The sequence below is a fragment of the Lutra lutra genome, chromosome 2 (genome assembly GCF_902655055.1).
Source record: "Lutra lutra chromosome 2, mLutLut1.2, whole genome shotgun sequence".
NCBI classification, from domain to species: Eukaryota; Metazoa; Chordata; class Mammalia; order Carnivora; family Mustelidae; genus Lutra; species Lutra lutra.
Window position 1 is genome coordinate 183,243,272 of NC_062279.1, and position 17,845 is coordinate 183,261,116.

The window sequence follows — 17,845 nt, forward strand, 5'->3', positions numbered from 1 at the left end:
TACAGATGTGACGCAGATGTGATACAGATGTGATGCAGATGTGATATAGATGTGATACAGATGTGATATAGATGTGATACAGATGCGATACAGATGCGATATAGATGTGATATAGATGTGTACAGTTGTGATACAGATGTGATATAGATGCGATGCAGATGTGATACAGATGTGATATAGATGTGATGCAGATGTGATACAGATGTGATATAGCACGCAAAAAGATAAATTCCTCAGCTGGCAGAACGGAACCACAAACCTGCCAATGACCTCAAAGACCAGATGATTTAGGAAAATCCTTTCTGGGGTGGGTGTTTGGAAGAAGGCTCCCTTAACGTATACCCTGTGGGAACTGTCCTGTTCCTCCTCTGTTGGCCGGTAGAGGATGGCTCATGGATCGCAAGCAACAGAGACATGAGAAGTTTGCCACCAAAATAATCATGGGTACCCTCTGCTGAGTGCTTTGTATGCCCCAGGCTCTGTCCTAAGCATTTTGTAGACAATAACTCATTGAAGTCCTCACTACAAATGTATTATTCTCATTACACTGATGAAACTATCAAAGGCACACACTAGTGTAACAGTTTCTCCAAAGTCACAAAGAAGGGAAGAGACAAGTTTTGAACCAGACAATCTGGCCACAGAGCCCCAGACTCTTAACTTCTAACCACACGGCTCCTCCAGGCTAATTAGCAACTTTCCAAACTGCATTTGCATATATGCTCCATAATGATACAGAAGGAATACAGCTTTTTATGAACTGGAAGACTATTCTTCCCACCCAAGGAAATTTTTTCCCCCCTCTGCTGGCGTGGTTAGAAACTCATCAGTGTGGAAAGCCCTTGCTTTGGCAGATTTGTAATAGAAAACTCTCCCTCCTGCCTAGTAAAGCAGGAAGCTTGGAATTAGGGGAGGCTGCTTAGCAACTAGAAGCTTCTGACCCTAGGCGAGCTTGGCTGTGACAATGAGTAACTCTATCCATTTCTGGAAGCAGTAGGAATCCTCTCTTTGCAGAACTCTGTTCTGCTCAAGACTCCGTTTGTTCCAAATCCTCATCTCTCAGGAAAAAGAGAGAATATGGACTGCATATCATTTTGTAACATTAGACTTTTCTCAGTGGGACTCCAGTGTATTTTTTTTGTTTGTTTGTTTTAAAGGTTGTATTCAGAGACTGATAAAGGATACATAACTCAGCAAAGAACGGTTCTACTTTATTCTCAATTCTTACCAAGTACTGGATTCTGCAAGATCATAGTTAAAACTCTTTGGTGTGGGACATCAATTTTACACATAAGGGCTAGATCAAAAAATTCAATTTTGGGGTCTCTGATATAGTTCGAAACTTAAAAAAACCTAAATGACAAAAAGATAGTTACGTATTCATTGTTATGTCTATATCCTTTATCATGAACATACAATTAAGAATCAACTATTTTTAAGTGCATAGGTCAGATGCCATCAAGCAAACTGCCATGTATGACCCGCAGTCCTTTTAAATTTTTAACGCAAATAGGAAGATTCAGTAAACTTTAATTTTCCAAATGTTCTCAGAAAGAGTTATCAGAAGCATCCACCACTTACAAAACACAGCTGGATAATCCACTTAGCCTGAATGAACTATCTGTATGTGTTGTGAGGTAGCGATGACAGACTATGGTCTTCTGTGGAGATGGTACCCTCTATACATAGCAGTCCCTCTTCACAGGAAGCATGTGAATCACAAGAAGGGACAGAGTCACCCTTCATTATTTCATCAACTACTGGTGTTTTCATCATGTTTTAAATGCCTGACTTCAGTTTTACAACAATAACAATATTTATTTGGAAAGGTCATCCTATGTTCCAAGTAGCAGATATTAACAACTTCCAACACGATCTCTAGGAATAATCCGCAGTTCTGACCCATGCTTTAGGAAAACATTTCCAGCAGTCTGGGCAGGATTTATTCCTATTCCATGATTGGTAATAATTGCACTTGTTGCTGCAGGAACTTTAAATTCTTCTGCTGCAAACTTTAAGACTGCTGTGAAAGGTGTACTTTCAGGAACACTAAGTACTTTGTAAGGCAGCCGCGGGTCCGACGTCAGCGTGATCTTAAAAGAAACCTTCGACATGGTGGGAACTCCGAGTAGAGACCCCAGCCAATTCCGCGTGCACTCCCACTTCCTCTGCTCTCTCCAGTGTATTTTTTGTTAGAGCTTTTTGGTTTTGATTTATCTGTGCCTGGGAAGATAGATGAAATTCACTGAATTTGTTTTTTGTTTTGTTTTGTTTTTCTGATGAGCCACAGGGCCAAGGTGGAAACCAGCAATCCATATGTTGACAACCATCTCCTTCCCTTAAGCTGGAAAGATTGTTCTGCATTTCCAAAGTTCCAAATTTCTGCTTGATCTGACTTCGCCTTATAGTAAGTGAAAACTAGTTACTTCTTCAAATTAAGTTTGAAGCAACTAAACGGAAAAGGTTCAAGGAATTCTCTAACAGCTAAAATATTACATATCGTGTCATTATGACTCATTTCCTTCTGGAAATGTGTTTCTGGAAATGCTTGGCTGAGGAAAGTGATTTCAGACCAGTAGAACCCCGACATGGCTGAGTGTTTAGGGGTGAGGTCGGTCCGGGAACTTTGATCCCAGCCCAGGTAACTGTTGAGGGTCTGCAGATGGCAAAGACTTTCTTGGCTGCAAGGAAGCTTGGCTGAAGCCAACATGAATTGTTGTAACCGCTGCGATGTGTCTGCTTGTCTGGGCAGTGACCTCGGGGTGTAAGGCCTGCTACCCACAACTCATCTCATACAACTTAATTATAGGAAGACACATTTTAAGCGATTCTTAGATGCTGAGTTGGTGTTGCTGCAACTCGATTTTTTACAGTCACTGAATAGGTGAACGAGAAGCACAGACATGCCAGGTTTCTAAGGAGCCAACCCTGCCCGGACTTCTGGTTTCTGTTTCTTGGAGAGGAGCTGATTCAGATGTTCTCAGTGGGCCAGACTCAGGTTCTGTTGTTTTGCTCGTACATTCCCACGCTGCGGCAGCTACTGACCACGTGCCATCAGACACTTTCCCTGTTATTCTGACTTTGTGAGTAATCAGACTTTTCTGTCCTCCTGTAACTTTAAAGTCTTCCCATCGAAGTAATACATGCACATGGTCGTGGATAGTGCCATTCGGACGGGAGTCTAGCGACAACCAAGTCACCTGTGGACTCATTCTCAGCTCAGTCCACTCCTTATCACGTTTTTTAATTTCCAAGAGCTTCCTCTTACTGCTGGGTGATTTGTTCCCTGATGTCTCTGTTCACTGCTGAATCATTTCATCCGGGTGGTTTAGCATGGCCTTTCTCTTTAGTGTTTTTGGGTCTGAATCAAACAAGTGAGGGTCTGCCGAGAAATCTGAAAACTCACCACTTTTCTCGAACCTCTCAGAGAGCTGAAGTCCCAGGTCAACCCACAGACTTGAAATCTAAGGGAAGCCGGGCACCTCCCAGGAGGAAGGGGCCATGAGCCCTTGCTCAGCCCGGGTGGAGGCTGCTGGGTGCATACAAGCCAGTAACAAGAATTTAACGAAGATTTGTAATGGATTGCTGAAGGCTGAGTGTGACCAGCACAAGAATACAGAATCCCTTGGAGCTACCATATTTGTACCCATTTGCACATTCTTCACTGGTCTCCCCACATGCTCACAAGAAAAGCTGGGGACAGGGTGGTGAGAACGGTGTGCATCATGGCCAGGGAACACAGAGTTTAGGGAGGCAACTCTCTTAGAGCAGGCCTGCTCTTCATCTGGGGCAAGAGGTCACCTCAGCCCTCAGGCTGCTCCCTACAAACACAGCCCTGAGAAGCAGCCAGAAAAGGGGGAGAGAGCCTTGCTTGCCTTCTTGGCACACCCAGGAAGAACATGGCGGGTGGGTCGCCTCTCCCAACGAGGTCAAGAACCAGTCTCAGAGGACCCAGCCCAGGAAGTTCCTTCACCGAATGGAGTAGACCCTTCTCTGCTCACCAAGCCTAGGCCACAGGCTTGCTGTTGAGGACGGGGGGAATCTGAAATCGTGGAAGTGGAAAGTTGGAAGCTGCCCCTGCTGGTCTGAGGGACTGGAGGAGGTAAGGAGAGAGGAAGTAGGAAGGCAGGAAGATGTGCTTCCTCAGTATGGAGAAGGATGAGACCAGGGTCCCTCAAGATGGGTGACATGAGCCTGGGGAAATGCTGAGGGCATCAGTCAGGGCTCTGGGAAGGGATCACCTCAGACAAATCCCCCCTCCCCCGCACTTCTCCCCACAGACCTGGAGCCATCACAGCCAAGAGGCAGACTCATTCATGCAGCATGGTTAGGAGATGAGGGGCTGACAGTGAGCTTCCCAGAGCTGCTCCTTGTAGGCCTAAGGTTTGGCTCAGACACAGCCAGTCCCACCAAGACCCAGAGGCCTGTAGTGGGCCTGATGCTGGTACCTCCTCAGCTTCCTTGGGCCATGTGCCGCTGGGTCCGCTGGGTCCTAAGCCTCACTCTCTTCGTCCATGTAACAGGGATAAGAATAGCACCTATCCCATTGTCTTATAGAACCACTTTGTGCCTCAGTTTTCTTATCTGCAAAATGAAGATAATAATATTGTTAGGTTGCTCCTGCCAGCGATAGTGAGAAAAAAGCTACGAGGCAAATGGATCCGAGAGATGAACTTTATTGCAAGCACCCTCGGGTGAGGCTCCGCGACTCACAAGAGAATGAGAGAGAGAGTTGCTCTCGGAGGGAGTTGGCGAGGTCCTTTTATCGGGTTGAGGGAGGGCATAGCCTTGCGTCCATATAAGGCAAGGTATGCGGTGATCGGAGGGTATGGGGCGGGGGAAGTCCGTGATGGGCAGTTCCCAATTGGGAAGTTCCTGGGTGGAGAGTTTCAGTTTCCTGACGGTGAAGTGGAGGCCCCAGCGAGGGTGGCGGGAAAGTCCGCCATCTTGGAGAGGGTTGGCGGGAAAATCCGCCATTTTGGAGCCCCGGTTTCCCAGCCGGCCCCTCAAATATAACTCCTTTCTCCCCCCTCCTGGTTTCATGGAGCTGTAACTGACGTCCAGACTGTATCCATTTGCTGTGCTCACCGTAATGACTTGACGCACATATAGTGTGAAAAGGTCATCACAGTAACTTCCATTAGCCTCTATCATCTCATATAAAGTCACTTATTTCAAATGATGGCTGTAAGGATTAAATAACCGAACACGGGCAAAGCCCTTAAAACAGAGTCTGGTGCTCACAAGCACTGTATAAAAGCTTATGGTTGTGACTCTATTTTCACATTAGATTTGCTTCATCAGAGTGTCTTCATGAAGCACAGGACTTAGGAAATGAATATATTTAAGTGGCACAGAACTGGAACCTTTTAGAATGGAAACGGATTTTTAAAAAAATTAATCCAGTCCAAACGTTGTGTGTTGTAAATGACTAAAACAGGCTCAGAGTAGCAGAGCCGACATGGGCCAGCCCGTAAAGGCAGGGCCGGGACTAGAATCCAGTCCAGAGCTGTTTCCAACATGCCACACTGTGCTCCGCTGTCACCATGTGCCAAGGGCCCTGATGAAGCCAGAGCCTTTGCCACGACAGTCCAGTTTGGGTCCATAAGGCAGGACGGACGCTTAATGGCAGAATTTGGAAATTACCCCCAATAACACCACCCTCCCCTGTCTTCAGCTTGGGAATGCCTGTTGAAACCTGACTCTTTAATCCCATAATACCAAGCGCTGTTACAGAGCTGCTCCCCCTCACCCCACCCTCCCCCACCTCACCCCACCCTTACCCCACCCTACCCCACCCCACCCCACCTCGGGCTCCACCCTTCAGCCAGAATTCCAGGGATTATACAGGAAAGCACTTCTGAGTCTTCCTAAATGAACTCTCCCTGTCCCACCTCTTAATTCTCCCTGAGGTGTCTCTTGCCCAGGGAGAGTTTATGTAATATTCTGCTGAGATCAAAACACAGTTCTTTTTTTGGCAGCTGGATGTTAATTAGTCATTGATCTTTGAACTCTGCTTTTTTTACTTTCAGGCTGCTGGGCTGCAACTGTGGAAAACAATGTGTCTTGGAGTGCTTTCTGCAAGCCCGCATCCATTCTTTCTTCCCCTACCGCACGGTCATCTCCCCAGTGCGGACCCTTTGGACGTCTTCGTAGTTTAGAAGGCGTGCGAGAGCACCTCAGTGAGAAGGGTAGTCTGGAGTGAGACTGGGTTTGAGCCCTGGCTTTGCCACTCGTGTGCCGTGAGCACTTGTGGGGAAGCTGCCCAGTCCCCCTCCAAGCCTACGCACCAGAGCTGCCTCGACTGGGAACATGCGAACCGCTTTGGTACATCTTTTCCCAGCTCTGTGTTCAGTGACTTCCTGTTGGCCGCTTGACCTTGGCCATGGTGATGTTTTACACCATGCACATGGACAAATGCTGCAGATTAGCACCGTCCTCCCTCCCCAAGCTGCTTGTTAAACATTGACCAGCCCGTCTTGGCCTCGGAGCCTCAGTTTCTTCATCCACGTATTGGGATCAACAACAGGGTTTACCCCATGGGGCTCTCCTGAGAGTTAAGTGAGATCACATACAGCAACACCTTGGAGATCTCGCAGGTTCGATTCCAGATTGCCACAGGAGAGCCAACATCATGATAGAGCAAGTCCAATGAACTTTCTGGGGTCCCAGTGCATGTAGAAGTTATCTTGACACTATACTGGAGTCCAGTGAGTGCTCAATAATATTATGTCTAAAAATAATGTACATACTTTAATTTAAAAATATGGCTAAAAAATGTTAAACCTCATCTTAGCCTTTAGCAAATCATAACTGTTTCGCTGGTGGAGGGTCTTGTCTAGATATTGAAGGCTGCTGTCAGATTGGGGTGGTGGTTGTTGAAGGCTGGGGTGGCTGTGGCAGTTTCTCGAAGCAAGACAACAATGAAGCTTGCCCCATCTATTGTCTTCCTTTCACAAATGATCTCTCTGTAGCACATGGTGCTGTTTGATAGCATCTTAGCCACAGTAGACCACTTTTCGAAATTGGAGTCAATCTTCTTGAACCCTGCTGCTGCTTTATCCACTAAGTTTAGGTAAAATTCTAAATCTGTTGTTGTCATCTCAACAATCTTCTCAGCATCTTCCCCAAGAGGCATTTCCATCTCGAGAAACCACTTTCTTTGCTCATCATGAGAAGTAACCCCTCATCTATTCAGGTGGTATCATGAGCTTGTAGCCATCCAGTCCCCTCTTCAGGCTCCGCTTCTCAGTCTAGATCTCTTGCTATTTCCACCACACCTGCACTTCCTTCCTCTGCTGAAGTCTGGAACCCGTAAAGTCCTCCATGAGGTTTGGAATCCACTTCTTCCCAAACTCCTCTTCATGCGCTCTTTGAGTTTTTCCCATGAATCATGAAAGTTCCTAATGGCGTCCTGAATGTTGAATCCTTTCCAGAAGGTTTTCAGTGTACTTTGCCTGGCTCCCTCAGAGAAATCATTGTTTATGGCAACTATAGACCTATAAAATTTCTTAAAAATTTCTTAATTAATAAGATTGGAAATTCAAACTGACTCCTTAATCCATGAGCTGAAGAATGGATGTTGCGTTAGCGGGCATGCGAAACCATTGACCTCGTTGTCCATCTGTCAGAGCTCTTGGGTGACCGACCAGGTGCGTTGTCAGTGAGCAGTCATATTTTCAAAGGAAATTTTTTTCTGTGCAGCAGATCTCAACAGTGGGCTTAAGATATTCAGTAAACCATGCTGTAAACAGATGTGCTGTCATCCAGGCTGTGTGCCGTCGCTAAAACACAGAGTAGATTCAACATCATTCTTCAGGGCACTAGGATTTCTGAGATGGTAAAGTGGCACTGACTTCAACCTAATGTCACCAGCTGCATTAGCCTCTCACAAGAGGGTCAGCCTGTCCTTTGAAGCTTGAAGCTAGACATTGACTTCTTCTAACTGTGGAAGTTCTAGATGCAGCATTGCCACAAGCCTTTGATTTGTCAAAAATGTAATATCCGCAAAGAACAAACAGGGCACAACAAAACGAGGTATGGCTGTATGTAAAATACCCAGGAAGCATCTGGTGTAGAGTGCTCAGTGTGGTTGCTGTTATTAACCAGCCCCTAATTAGCTAGTACCTCCTACCTGTTTCCACTCTAGCCCATCACTTAGTCACTTGACAAACACTATTTTCAGTGCTCCCATGCTCCATTCGCCCTACATCAGGTTTCTCCTCCTTTCCTAATGCCTGTGATATTTTTTCCCAAACCCAACCAGACCACAGACGTATTCTGAATCACAGTTTCTGCGAATGAGGGGTGAAAAGGACAGAAGATGTGAGGGAGAAGAAGGGAAATAGAGAGAATATGTAGCTGGAAACAACTGCTTTACCACTTCAGGGACGAAGCACTTCCATGAATTATTTGCTGTCCTGGAACTGACATTCCCACATTCTTCTGGTTATGCCTCAATAAAACATGAGCAGCTGCACCTGTCCGTGGGCATGAACACAGGTGTGTGTACGACCACTAGCTTGCACGTGGACGCACATGTGTGTGTGTGAGTGTGCGAGCATGTGAATAGATGTGCACACACACACCCCAGCATGGGGAGGATTCTTAACTGGATGATGGTGGAAACTTCTCCAGTGGGGGGTACTGCCTTCCATTCAGTTCTTCTGGAATGTTCTCCAGGCTCTTTGCTGTCTATTCCATTTCCTGTTTGGCTTCCAGCTTTCTTGTCTGTCAAAATCATCACCTCTTGATGGAAGAAGGGAAAGGAGGCTACACAGAGACTGTGCCCACCAGGTGCCAAAAAGTCACTGCGCCTGCCTGGGTATGTACAAAAGCTAACTTTTCCCTGAACTGACCAGTTATTGATTTGGTTTGCTGCCTTCAGCAAATCTGTGTTGTGATTTGATCTGAGCCCCAGTTGAGCGGTGGGGGGGGGGAGCTGAAACTATTAAGTGTCTTTACTTTTAATGTTTATGAGGTTTATTATTGAGGCCAGGGTTTTACCCACACCCTGGAAAAGAGGGCAGGGAGAGGTGTTTTTCCATTCACTCTCTCCAGCTTCTTTTTGCCCACATCCTTACCATAGCCTACCTGGCTCTTCCCCGATTTTCCAGCTGGCTAGCTGCTGACATCCCTCTCCTACTCCCCCCGAAGCCTGTAAACCCCATCTGGATCCCTTGGTTGTTTTCCTAGCTAACGGTCTCCAGATACAGACAAATCTCCTCTCTCCCAAGTTAAGTGCTGCAGAATTTGAAAGGTTTTAGAAAGAGCTTCATTAAGAACCTAAGGCACAAGCTAGTCCTGAGCTGGTGTTCGCTAGTGTGATTCTACTCATTATAAAGATATTGAAATATTGTGTATGACACCATCTTCTGTAGAGAAAACTGTAAATACTCCCAAAAGCTGTTAGTGGTGATAAAATTCAGCGAAGTTGCAGGATAGGAAAGCAACATACAAACATCAGTGACATTTCTGTACAGTAATAGCAAACCATCCCAAAATTAAATAAGGAAAACAGTCCCATTTACAATACCATCAAAAACAATAAAAGACCTGGGAATAAATTTCACCAAGGAAATTAAAGAGCTGTACACTGAAAACTATAAAACATGATGAAAGAAATTAAAGAAGACAAAATAATGGAAGATAGGCTGTGTTCATGGATTGGAAGAATTAATATTGTTAAAAATGTCCATCCTACCCAAAGTGATCTACAGATTCAATGCAATCCCTTCCAAAATTCCAGGGGCATTTTTTACAGAAATGGAAATAAGCAATTCTAAAATTCAGTACAACTTCAAAAGACTCCAAGTAGCCAAATCAGTCTTGTACAGAAAGAACAAAGCGGGGGTATCACACTTCCTGATTTTAAAATGGACTATAAAGCCATAATAATCAAAACAGTATGGTGCCAGCCTGAAAACAGACCCATGGAACAGAAAAGAGAATCTAGAAATAAATGTTTACATTTATTTACAGTCAGTTGATGTTTTGATAAGGGTGCCAAGAACACTCAAGGGGGAAAGGTGAGTCTCCCTAGTAAATGGTGTTGGAAAACTTGGATATCTGTGTACATAAGCCTGAAATTAGACCCTTCTGTCACACCATATACAAAAACCAACTCAAAGTGTATTAAAGGTTTAAACATAAGACCTGACATGTGAAACCACTAGAAGAAAATAGGAGAAAAATTTCTTGACATTGGTCTGGCCAGTGATTTTTTTGGATATGATCCAACAGCACAAGCAACAAAAGCAGAAAGAGACAAATGGGGACCACATCAAACCAAAAAGCTTCTGTACAGCAAAGGAAACAGTCAACAGAAGAAAGCAACAATATGTAGAACAGCAGAACATATTTGCAAACTGTACATCTAAGAGTTAATATCCAAGATACACGAGGAACTCAAACAACTACAGGAAGAAAATAGGTAATGCTATTAGAAAATAGGAAAAGTGGGGACGCCTGGGTGGCTCAGTTGGTTAAGCAGCTGCCTTCGGCTCAGGTCATGATCCCAGCGTCCTGGGATCGAGTCCCACATCGGGCTCCTTGCTCATCAGGGAGCCTGCTTCTCCCTCTGCCTCTGCCTGCCATTCTGTCTGCCTGTGCTTGCTCTCTCTCCCTCTCTCTCTCTGACAAATAAATAAATAAAATCTTTAAAAAAATAAAAAAAAAATAAAATAGGAAAAGTACCTAAATAGACATTTCTCAAAAAAAGACGAAGCAAAAAAAAATAATTTTTTTTTTAAAAAACCACATAAAACCTTCTATCTTCTTTGGCAGAGAAATTTTTAAATGTTCCACATCACTATTCATGGGGGAAATACAAAATAAAACCACAATGAGATATTGGCTCATACCTGTTAGAATGGCAAGTACCAAAAAGACGAGAGATGAGTGCTGAGATGTGGACAGAGGGGAATCCTGGTGCGCTGTGGGTGGGAATGTGAATGGGAACCACCATTATAGACAACAGTATGGAGTTTTCTCAAAAATTAAAAATAGAGGGGTGCCTGGGTGGCTCAGTGGGTTAAGCCTCTGCCTTCAGCTCAGGTCATGACCTCAGGGTCCTGGGATCGAGCCCTGCATCTGGCTCTCTGCTCAGTGGGGAGCCTGCTTCCTCCCTTCTCTCTCTGCCTGTGATCTCTCTCTCTCTCTCTGTTAAATAAATACATAAAATCTTTAAAAAAAATTAAAAATAGAACTATGTATTATGATCAAGCCATATTCCTTCTGGGTATATACCCGAAGGAAGGGAAATCAGGAGCTCGGAGAGCTATCTGCCCTTCCGTGTTCACTGCAGCATTATTCACATTAGCTAAGATGTGGCATCAACTTGTCTACCAACAGATGAATGAAGAAAATGTACACGCACACACATGAATATTATTCAGCCTTGAAAAAGAAGGAAATCCTGTCATTTGGGACAACATGGATAAGCCTGAAGGACATTATGCTCAGGGAAATAAGGAAGGCACAGAAAAAACGAACACTGATCTCACTTATATGTGGGATCTAAGAAAGTCAAACAGAGGCGAAGAGCAGAATGGCTGCTGCCCTGGGGTTGGGGGTGCGGGGGGAGGAGGTCAAACCCTACGCAGCTGCAGTTACGTAGAATGAAGAGACTCTGGAGGTCAAATGCGCCGCATGGTGACTATGGGTAATACTCTGTATTGTATACTTGACATTTGCTAAGAGAGTAAGTCTTCAGTGCTCTCTCTACACACACACTCCCTACGCAAACGTTCAAACTCCGTGAGGTGATGGCTACGTCAATTGCGTGGATCGTGCCTCATTGCGCCCGCACGCACACACCAGAACATCACACTGCACACCGTAAATATACTTTTTATTTGTCAGTTACGCCTCAGTAAAGCTGGGGGGCGGGGGGGAGCGAAACACTCACGTACCGCTGGTATTCAGCTGCTCCCCCAAATGCCCGGAGAGCCCCCGACCAAAGGCAGAGCAACGGAGCAGCCAGGAGAGCTCTAGATCCTTGATCAGTTCTTATGTTTAAAATAACTGATGGGGCACCTGCGTGGCCCAGTCCGATGAGCATCTGGCTGCGGCTTTGGTCATGGTCCCAGGGTCGGGGAATTGAGCCCCGCATCGGGCTCCTTGCTGAGCAGGGAGCCAGCTTCTCCCTCTGCCCCTCCTCCTGCCTGTGCTGCCCTCTTTCTCTCTCTCTCTCTCTCTGACAAAAGAAAAATAAATAAAATCTTAAAAAATAATAAAATAAATTTAAAACATAATTGAATATTACCCCCTGCTAAGGAGACTAAAGATCGCACATTCCCAAGCTCCAATTCCTCCTCTGAAGGTAAGAGTGGACAGAGCCTGGCAGGCTTCCACGGGCTGGGGGACACATCCGGGCTCCCCCCAGAGCCATCCTGTCCTGGGTAAACTCCCTTGCAGGCTGAGGCCTAAGACACTTCACTTCTCCTTTTCTGTTTCTAACCTAGAACCTGCCTCAGCCCCAACTCCTAGAAGCTGGAGTTTGCTGGTCCAATGGTTCACAAAGAGCCCTGAAGATCAGGGCCCATCCGTGATGAAGGTCTTATCCGCCTGCTGGGACGTGATTCGTGCAAGAGATCTGCTCGTGTGGGGTGGGTTTCCTGGTGTTTTGTTTTGTTTTAAAGAGGAGAATGATGGCTTCGTTTTATTTTTTAAATTTTTTTTATCTTGGTGATATATAACACAATTTTCCATCGTAATCATTTTTAGATGTACAGCTCAATAGTGTTACATATATTCACGTTGCTTTGTAACCCATCTCCAGAACTGTTTTATCATGGAAAACAAACTCTCTACCCATTAAACAACTCCCCAATTCTCCCCTTCCCCAGCCTCTGGCAACCACTATCCCACTTTCTGTGTCTATGATTCTGACTACTTTAGGTACCATTTATCTGGCAGTGGACACTGGGATTGCCTCCGCGTTTTAACTACCGTGAATCTTGCTGTTATGAACACGAGTGTACAAATATCTCTTCGAGACCCGGCTTTCAATTCTTTGGGGTATATGCCCAGAAGTGGAAGGGCTGGGTCAGATGGTAGTCTTGTTTTTAATTGTCTTCTTATAGACCATTCAAGTTTTGTACCTTGTTCATAATTATCAGCACTGGGGGTGGAAGGACTGCTTGATTTCGGATGCCGGAATTTACAAGAGATAATGTCACAGCATCACTCAGAATATCCAACTCAGGTCCTATAAATGAGAGGAAGTTGTACGTTAGTGGCTGGTTTTCTAACCCAGAAGAATGTGACGGGATGGATTGGTGTGTCCTTCTACATGTCATTATCCTGAAGGCTGCACACATATTTTAATGGTGCTCAGAACACATTCTTGTGGACGATTCCCTGGGCGGTCAGTCGCCCTGCATTCAGAATGGATGTGATTTCTGGAAATAACTGAATGTGATTCACACCACATCTGGCGAACATGATTGGAACCACACTGGGAAATGCCAGTTTCGTCCAAAGAGAAAATATGGCAACAAAATAACAGAGCTGACTTGTAAACCTTTCTGAAGGCAATTCCCAGACAGAGGAACTCAGAAATATTTTGTGTCATGGAAGCATTAGGGGTAGAAGGGGATAGGGTCACAACTTGACTACTCTGAAGGTAAACGGACAAGTTTAAGCTCTGCTGTGAATATTGGGAGCGGGGAGGGGGGGTAAACGAAAACAAAAATATGGCTTTCCGAGGATGCCTCGTAACTTACCCTCTTGGAATGCCACACACAAACGCAGCTTATAGGCTGTAGCTTGGCCCACACTTTGGTTTTCTTTGGCTTTCAGAGTATTTTTTTTTTTTTAAATACTCTGAGTATTTAAATTGGGAGATTGATTTTCTTTTTCTTTCTTTTTTTTTTTTTTTGGTCTCAGTTTCTGACTACAGAAGAATCAGCAGAATTGGGCCGTATGGGCAGGCACGTTCTGGAGCCAGACTGCCCGAGTCTGGAGCCCCGCTCTGCCCCTTTCCACTTCTTTGACCTTGGACTCACTTAACCCCTTTGTGCCTCAGGACTCAAAGTAACTCAGTGAGGAGTTATTTTTCTCATCTGAAAAAGAGGGGTAAGAATAGTACGTCCTCCTGGGGTTATTGTGGGCTTCAGATGAACTTAGCTATCTGCCTTAATAATGCGAGCTACACTCTGGGGGCACTGAACCCCAGTGGGCAGTGGCCGGCCCAGATACGCTGGGCAAGCAGACTCCTGTTGGACACGTTTCCCAGGGAGTCCCCTTCCCCCATCCATGTCACCTGCCTGGCCCCTGTAGGCATGTGCCCTTGGCAACCCTAGTTTAGAGTTGTGGATCGAGCCAAATAGCCACATTTCCAGATAAACAAAGAATGATCTCCCCTTCACCAAGATCCACTAGGGTCAGTTTCAGCGCTCCCCTACTTATAATCCTGCCCCCCCCCCCCCCCCCCGCAAAGGCTCTCACCCAGGACTCCAGTGAATTCTAGCAGCGTCGCACAAGCTCTCACAGGAACCCAGACTCGCAAAGCCAGTGGAATCTCTTCCTGTCGACTTGGATGGATATTCTTTCTGAGATGGCAGGCACAACGTCACCTTGCTTGTGAAAACCACTGCTATTTCTTCCAGTCTTACTGGTCTTCTCTCTGTTTAAAATGTTAATCTGTTGAAAAAGAAAGAAAATTTTAATCTGTTGAAAAGTAATTGAACTCTCTATCGGGACTGGTTGAAGCAGTCTCATTGGAGTGACCTCTCTGGTTTTTGTCTTTGTTCCGTTCCTATCTGCCAGTTGGGATCTGGGTACTCTGTCTTTGAGGTTTTGGGGAAAAAGGATTTGCAGGAGGTGACCCTGGACTGCCCAGGGGCTGCTTCTCTTGTTGTCATTCTCTGGCTGTCCCTTGTCCCGTCTTTGGTCTGTGTCTCACTGGCCTGTTCCCATGCAGGCTCTCACAGACCCTCGTGTGCCTGCGCCCCTGAACCGCCGTCTCTAAAGCCCCACATGGAGAGCCGCCTGGCCCCATCTCTATGATCTTGGCAAGGTCCCCAGGCAAACCCTCAACTCCCCTCCATAGATGTTGCCTAAGCCAGGGGTCCCTAGAAAAACCAGTCTACCGAAACCCAGAAACGTCAGTGTATTATCTGCAGGGAGGGATGAGGACGGAGAGCAGTCCCAGGGGAGCCGAAGTGAGAGGAAAGGTTAACTCAGGCAGGGGACAGGAGATGGCAGGTGCAAGGAAACGAAGGTGCAGGGATGCCTCCTTGGAGGCTGCGAGGGGCCTCTGGAATGTGAACACCGCTGGAGAGGCTTCCTGCGGCTTGGGATCATTGATGGGGTGGGGGAAAGGGGAGAGGAGGAAGGGCAAGGAATTCATCTACTGGTTCCTTCTGGGTTCCTGTCTCTCCCAGTTCAGTCTTCATAAGTCAAAATTCTGCGCTCCTGGATTGTGTTCCCAGCTCTGCCTGCGGCACTCGCGAGAAGTCAAGTCTGTGTCAAGTTGTGCTGCCTTGGAACTGGGAAATGGCAGGGTTCTGCCTTCAGCTACAATGCGTCCCATGGGGTGTGCATTTCAGACAGCTCGGGAGTAGGGTCAAGATCACAGACTTGCCCAGGCCGTGTGGCTGCGGGCTGGACTAAGCGGCCTGGTGGCTGGTTCAAGCTGCCTCCAATGAAGAAAAGGGGGAGAGGACGGGGAGGGTCCATGTGCCTGGCAGCGGCCCTGACTGTGCCCACGAGCACATGGCCCAGGGAGGCTGGGGAGGCACCTGCATCAGGTCCAGTACAGGCCTCTGGGTCCTGGCAGGACTGGCTGGGTCTGAGCCACACCGCAGGGCTACGAGGAGCAGCTCTGGGAAGCTCACTGTCAGCCCCTCATCTCCTAACCATGCTGCATGGCTGAGTCTGCCTCTTGGCTGTGATGGCCCCAGGTCTGTGGGGAGATGTGGCGGGGGCGGGGGGGCGGTCTGAGGTGATCCCTTCCCAGAGCCCTGACTGATGCCCTCAGCATTTCACCGGGCTCATGTCACCCATCTTGAGGGGCCCTGGTCTCATCCTCCTCCATATTGAGGAAGCACATCTCCTTCCTGCCTTCCTACTTCCGCTCTCCTTACCCCCTCCAGTCCCTCAGACCAGCAGGGGCAGCTTCCAGCTTTCCACTTCCAAGATTTCAGATCCTCCCATCCTCAACAGCAACAGCCTGTGGTCTAGGCATGGTGAGCAGAGAAGGGTCTACTCCATTCGGTGAAGGAACTTCCTGGGCCGGGTCCTCTGAGACTGTTTGTTGACCTCGTTGGGAGAGGCGACCCGCCATGTTCTTCCTGGGTGTGCCAAGAAGGCAAGCAAGGCTCTCTCCCCTTTTCTGGCTGCTACTCAGGGCTGTGTTTGTAGGGAGCAGCCTGAGGGCTGAGGTGACCTCTTGCCCCAGACGAAGAGCAGGCCTGCTCTAAGAGAGTTGCCTCCCTAAACTCCGTGTTTCCTAGCCATGACGCACACCGTTCTCACCACCCTGTCCCTAGCCTTTCTTGTGGGTGCCAAGGAAGGCCCAGTGAAGGATTTGGAGGTGGGGAGGATTGGTTATTTGTAGCAGTTTCCTCTTTCCCTGTTGTAGGCAACTCGACCCCATAGCTGTTCTGGAGCCTAAACACACGCAAAGCCAGGCGGCTAACAGTTTTCAGAAACACCCAACTCCTTACTGGCTTCCTGGCTCCAGATAATCTGATTTGTGATTTGATAGGAGCTCTGACAGAGTAGTGGGAGGAAGGCAAAACTGTTAGCAGTCCCTACTTTTATAGTTCTCAAGATTATTCATCTATGCCAGGTTTGGGGCACACCCGAGAAAAGATTTTTTAAGATAACAAGAGAGACTTAAAAAGTCACATAATTACTGTACTCACCCTCCCTGTCCCGCAGACAGAGGCGTTGTACTAATCTTAGTTCTATAAACCCACTCCTTGCCCTTGAAGAGTGCTAAAACTCAGGATCTGCTCTTTGGTAAGAACACAGAGGATTAGGATTAAAGGCTTCCATTGATGAGTGTCACTGGGCACGTGGGCCATATGAAAGCAAGGTGGTGTCCTAACATGGGTGAGAAGCCAGGCCCGGTGCTGGACTTTGGCTAAAGTGCTGATGGAGGCCGAGGAAGATAAGTCAAACTGAAGAGGTGAGAGGCAAGTGTAGATACCACAGGGACCTAGAAACCCTAGGAATCCTTACCTAACCCCTTTTAAAATATACTTGGAGGTGGGTTTCCTTTCTCTAAAGCATATAAAAGTTGGGTATGAGTGCCTGGGTGGCTCAGTCAGTTAAGCTTCTGACTCTTGGTTTCAGCTCAGGTCATGATCTCAGGGTCAGGAGATCGAGCCCCCTGTTGAGCTCTGCAGTGGGCACAGAGTCTGCTTGTTAAGATCCTCTCTGTCCTTTTTCCTCTGCCCCACCTCCTCATCACACGCATGTGTGTGCTCTCTCACTCTAAAAAAAAATAAAAAATAAAATAAAATAATAATAATAATAAAGTTGGGTAAAAGTAACCATCTTTCAAGGGTGAAAATTGTCAGAGAGGCAGTGGTTGGTAGCCTATCTATTGAAATTTTATGAAAATGTTTCAAGTGAAGAAGACTGGAAGTCAGCAAGAGTAAACGTTCTTCTCCTAATCTTATTTTATTTTATTATTTTTTATTATTTTTATTTATTTGTTTTTTACATGGAGCTTGAACTCACGACCCTAAGATTAAGACGTGAGTTGAGATCAAGAGTTGGATGCTTAACTGACTGAGCCACCCTTCTAATTTTAAAATCTTCTCAAACACGGGAATTCTTCCCCCAAAAATCACATATAGTTGTTATTAGGGAAGATTGAATGCATTTT

At 46.4% G+C, this 17,845-nt stretch overlaps 1 protein-coding gene across 1 annotated transcript; it reads right to left on the reverse strand.

The window, feature by feature from the left end:
- Positions 1–1,190: 1,190 nt before the first annotated feature.
- LOC125093713 (ubiquitin-fold modifier 1-like) lies at positions 1,191–2,169 on the reverse strand. The gene has a single exon (XM_047719262.1). It carries the CDS (start codon positions 2,112–2,114, stop codon positions 1,857–1,859), a length of 258 nt encoding a protein of 85 aa, XP_047575218.1. The 5' UTR covers positions 2,115–2,169; the 3' UTR covers positions 1,191–1,856.
- Between the last annotated feature and the right edge of the window lie 15,676 nt (positions 2,170–17,845).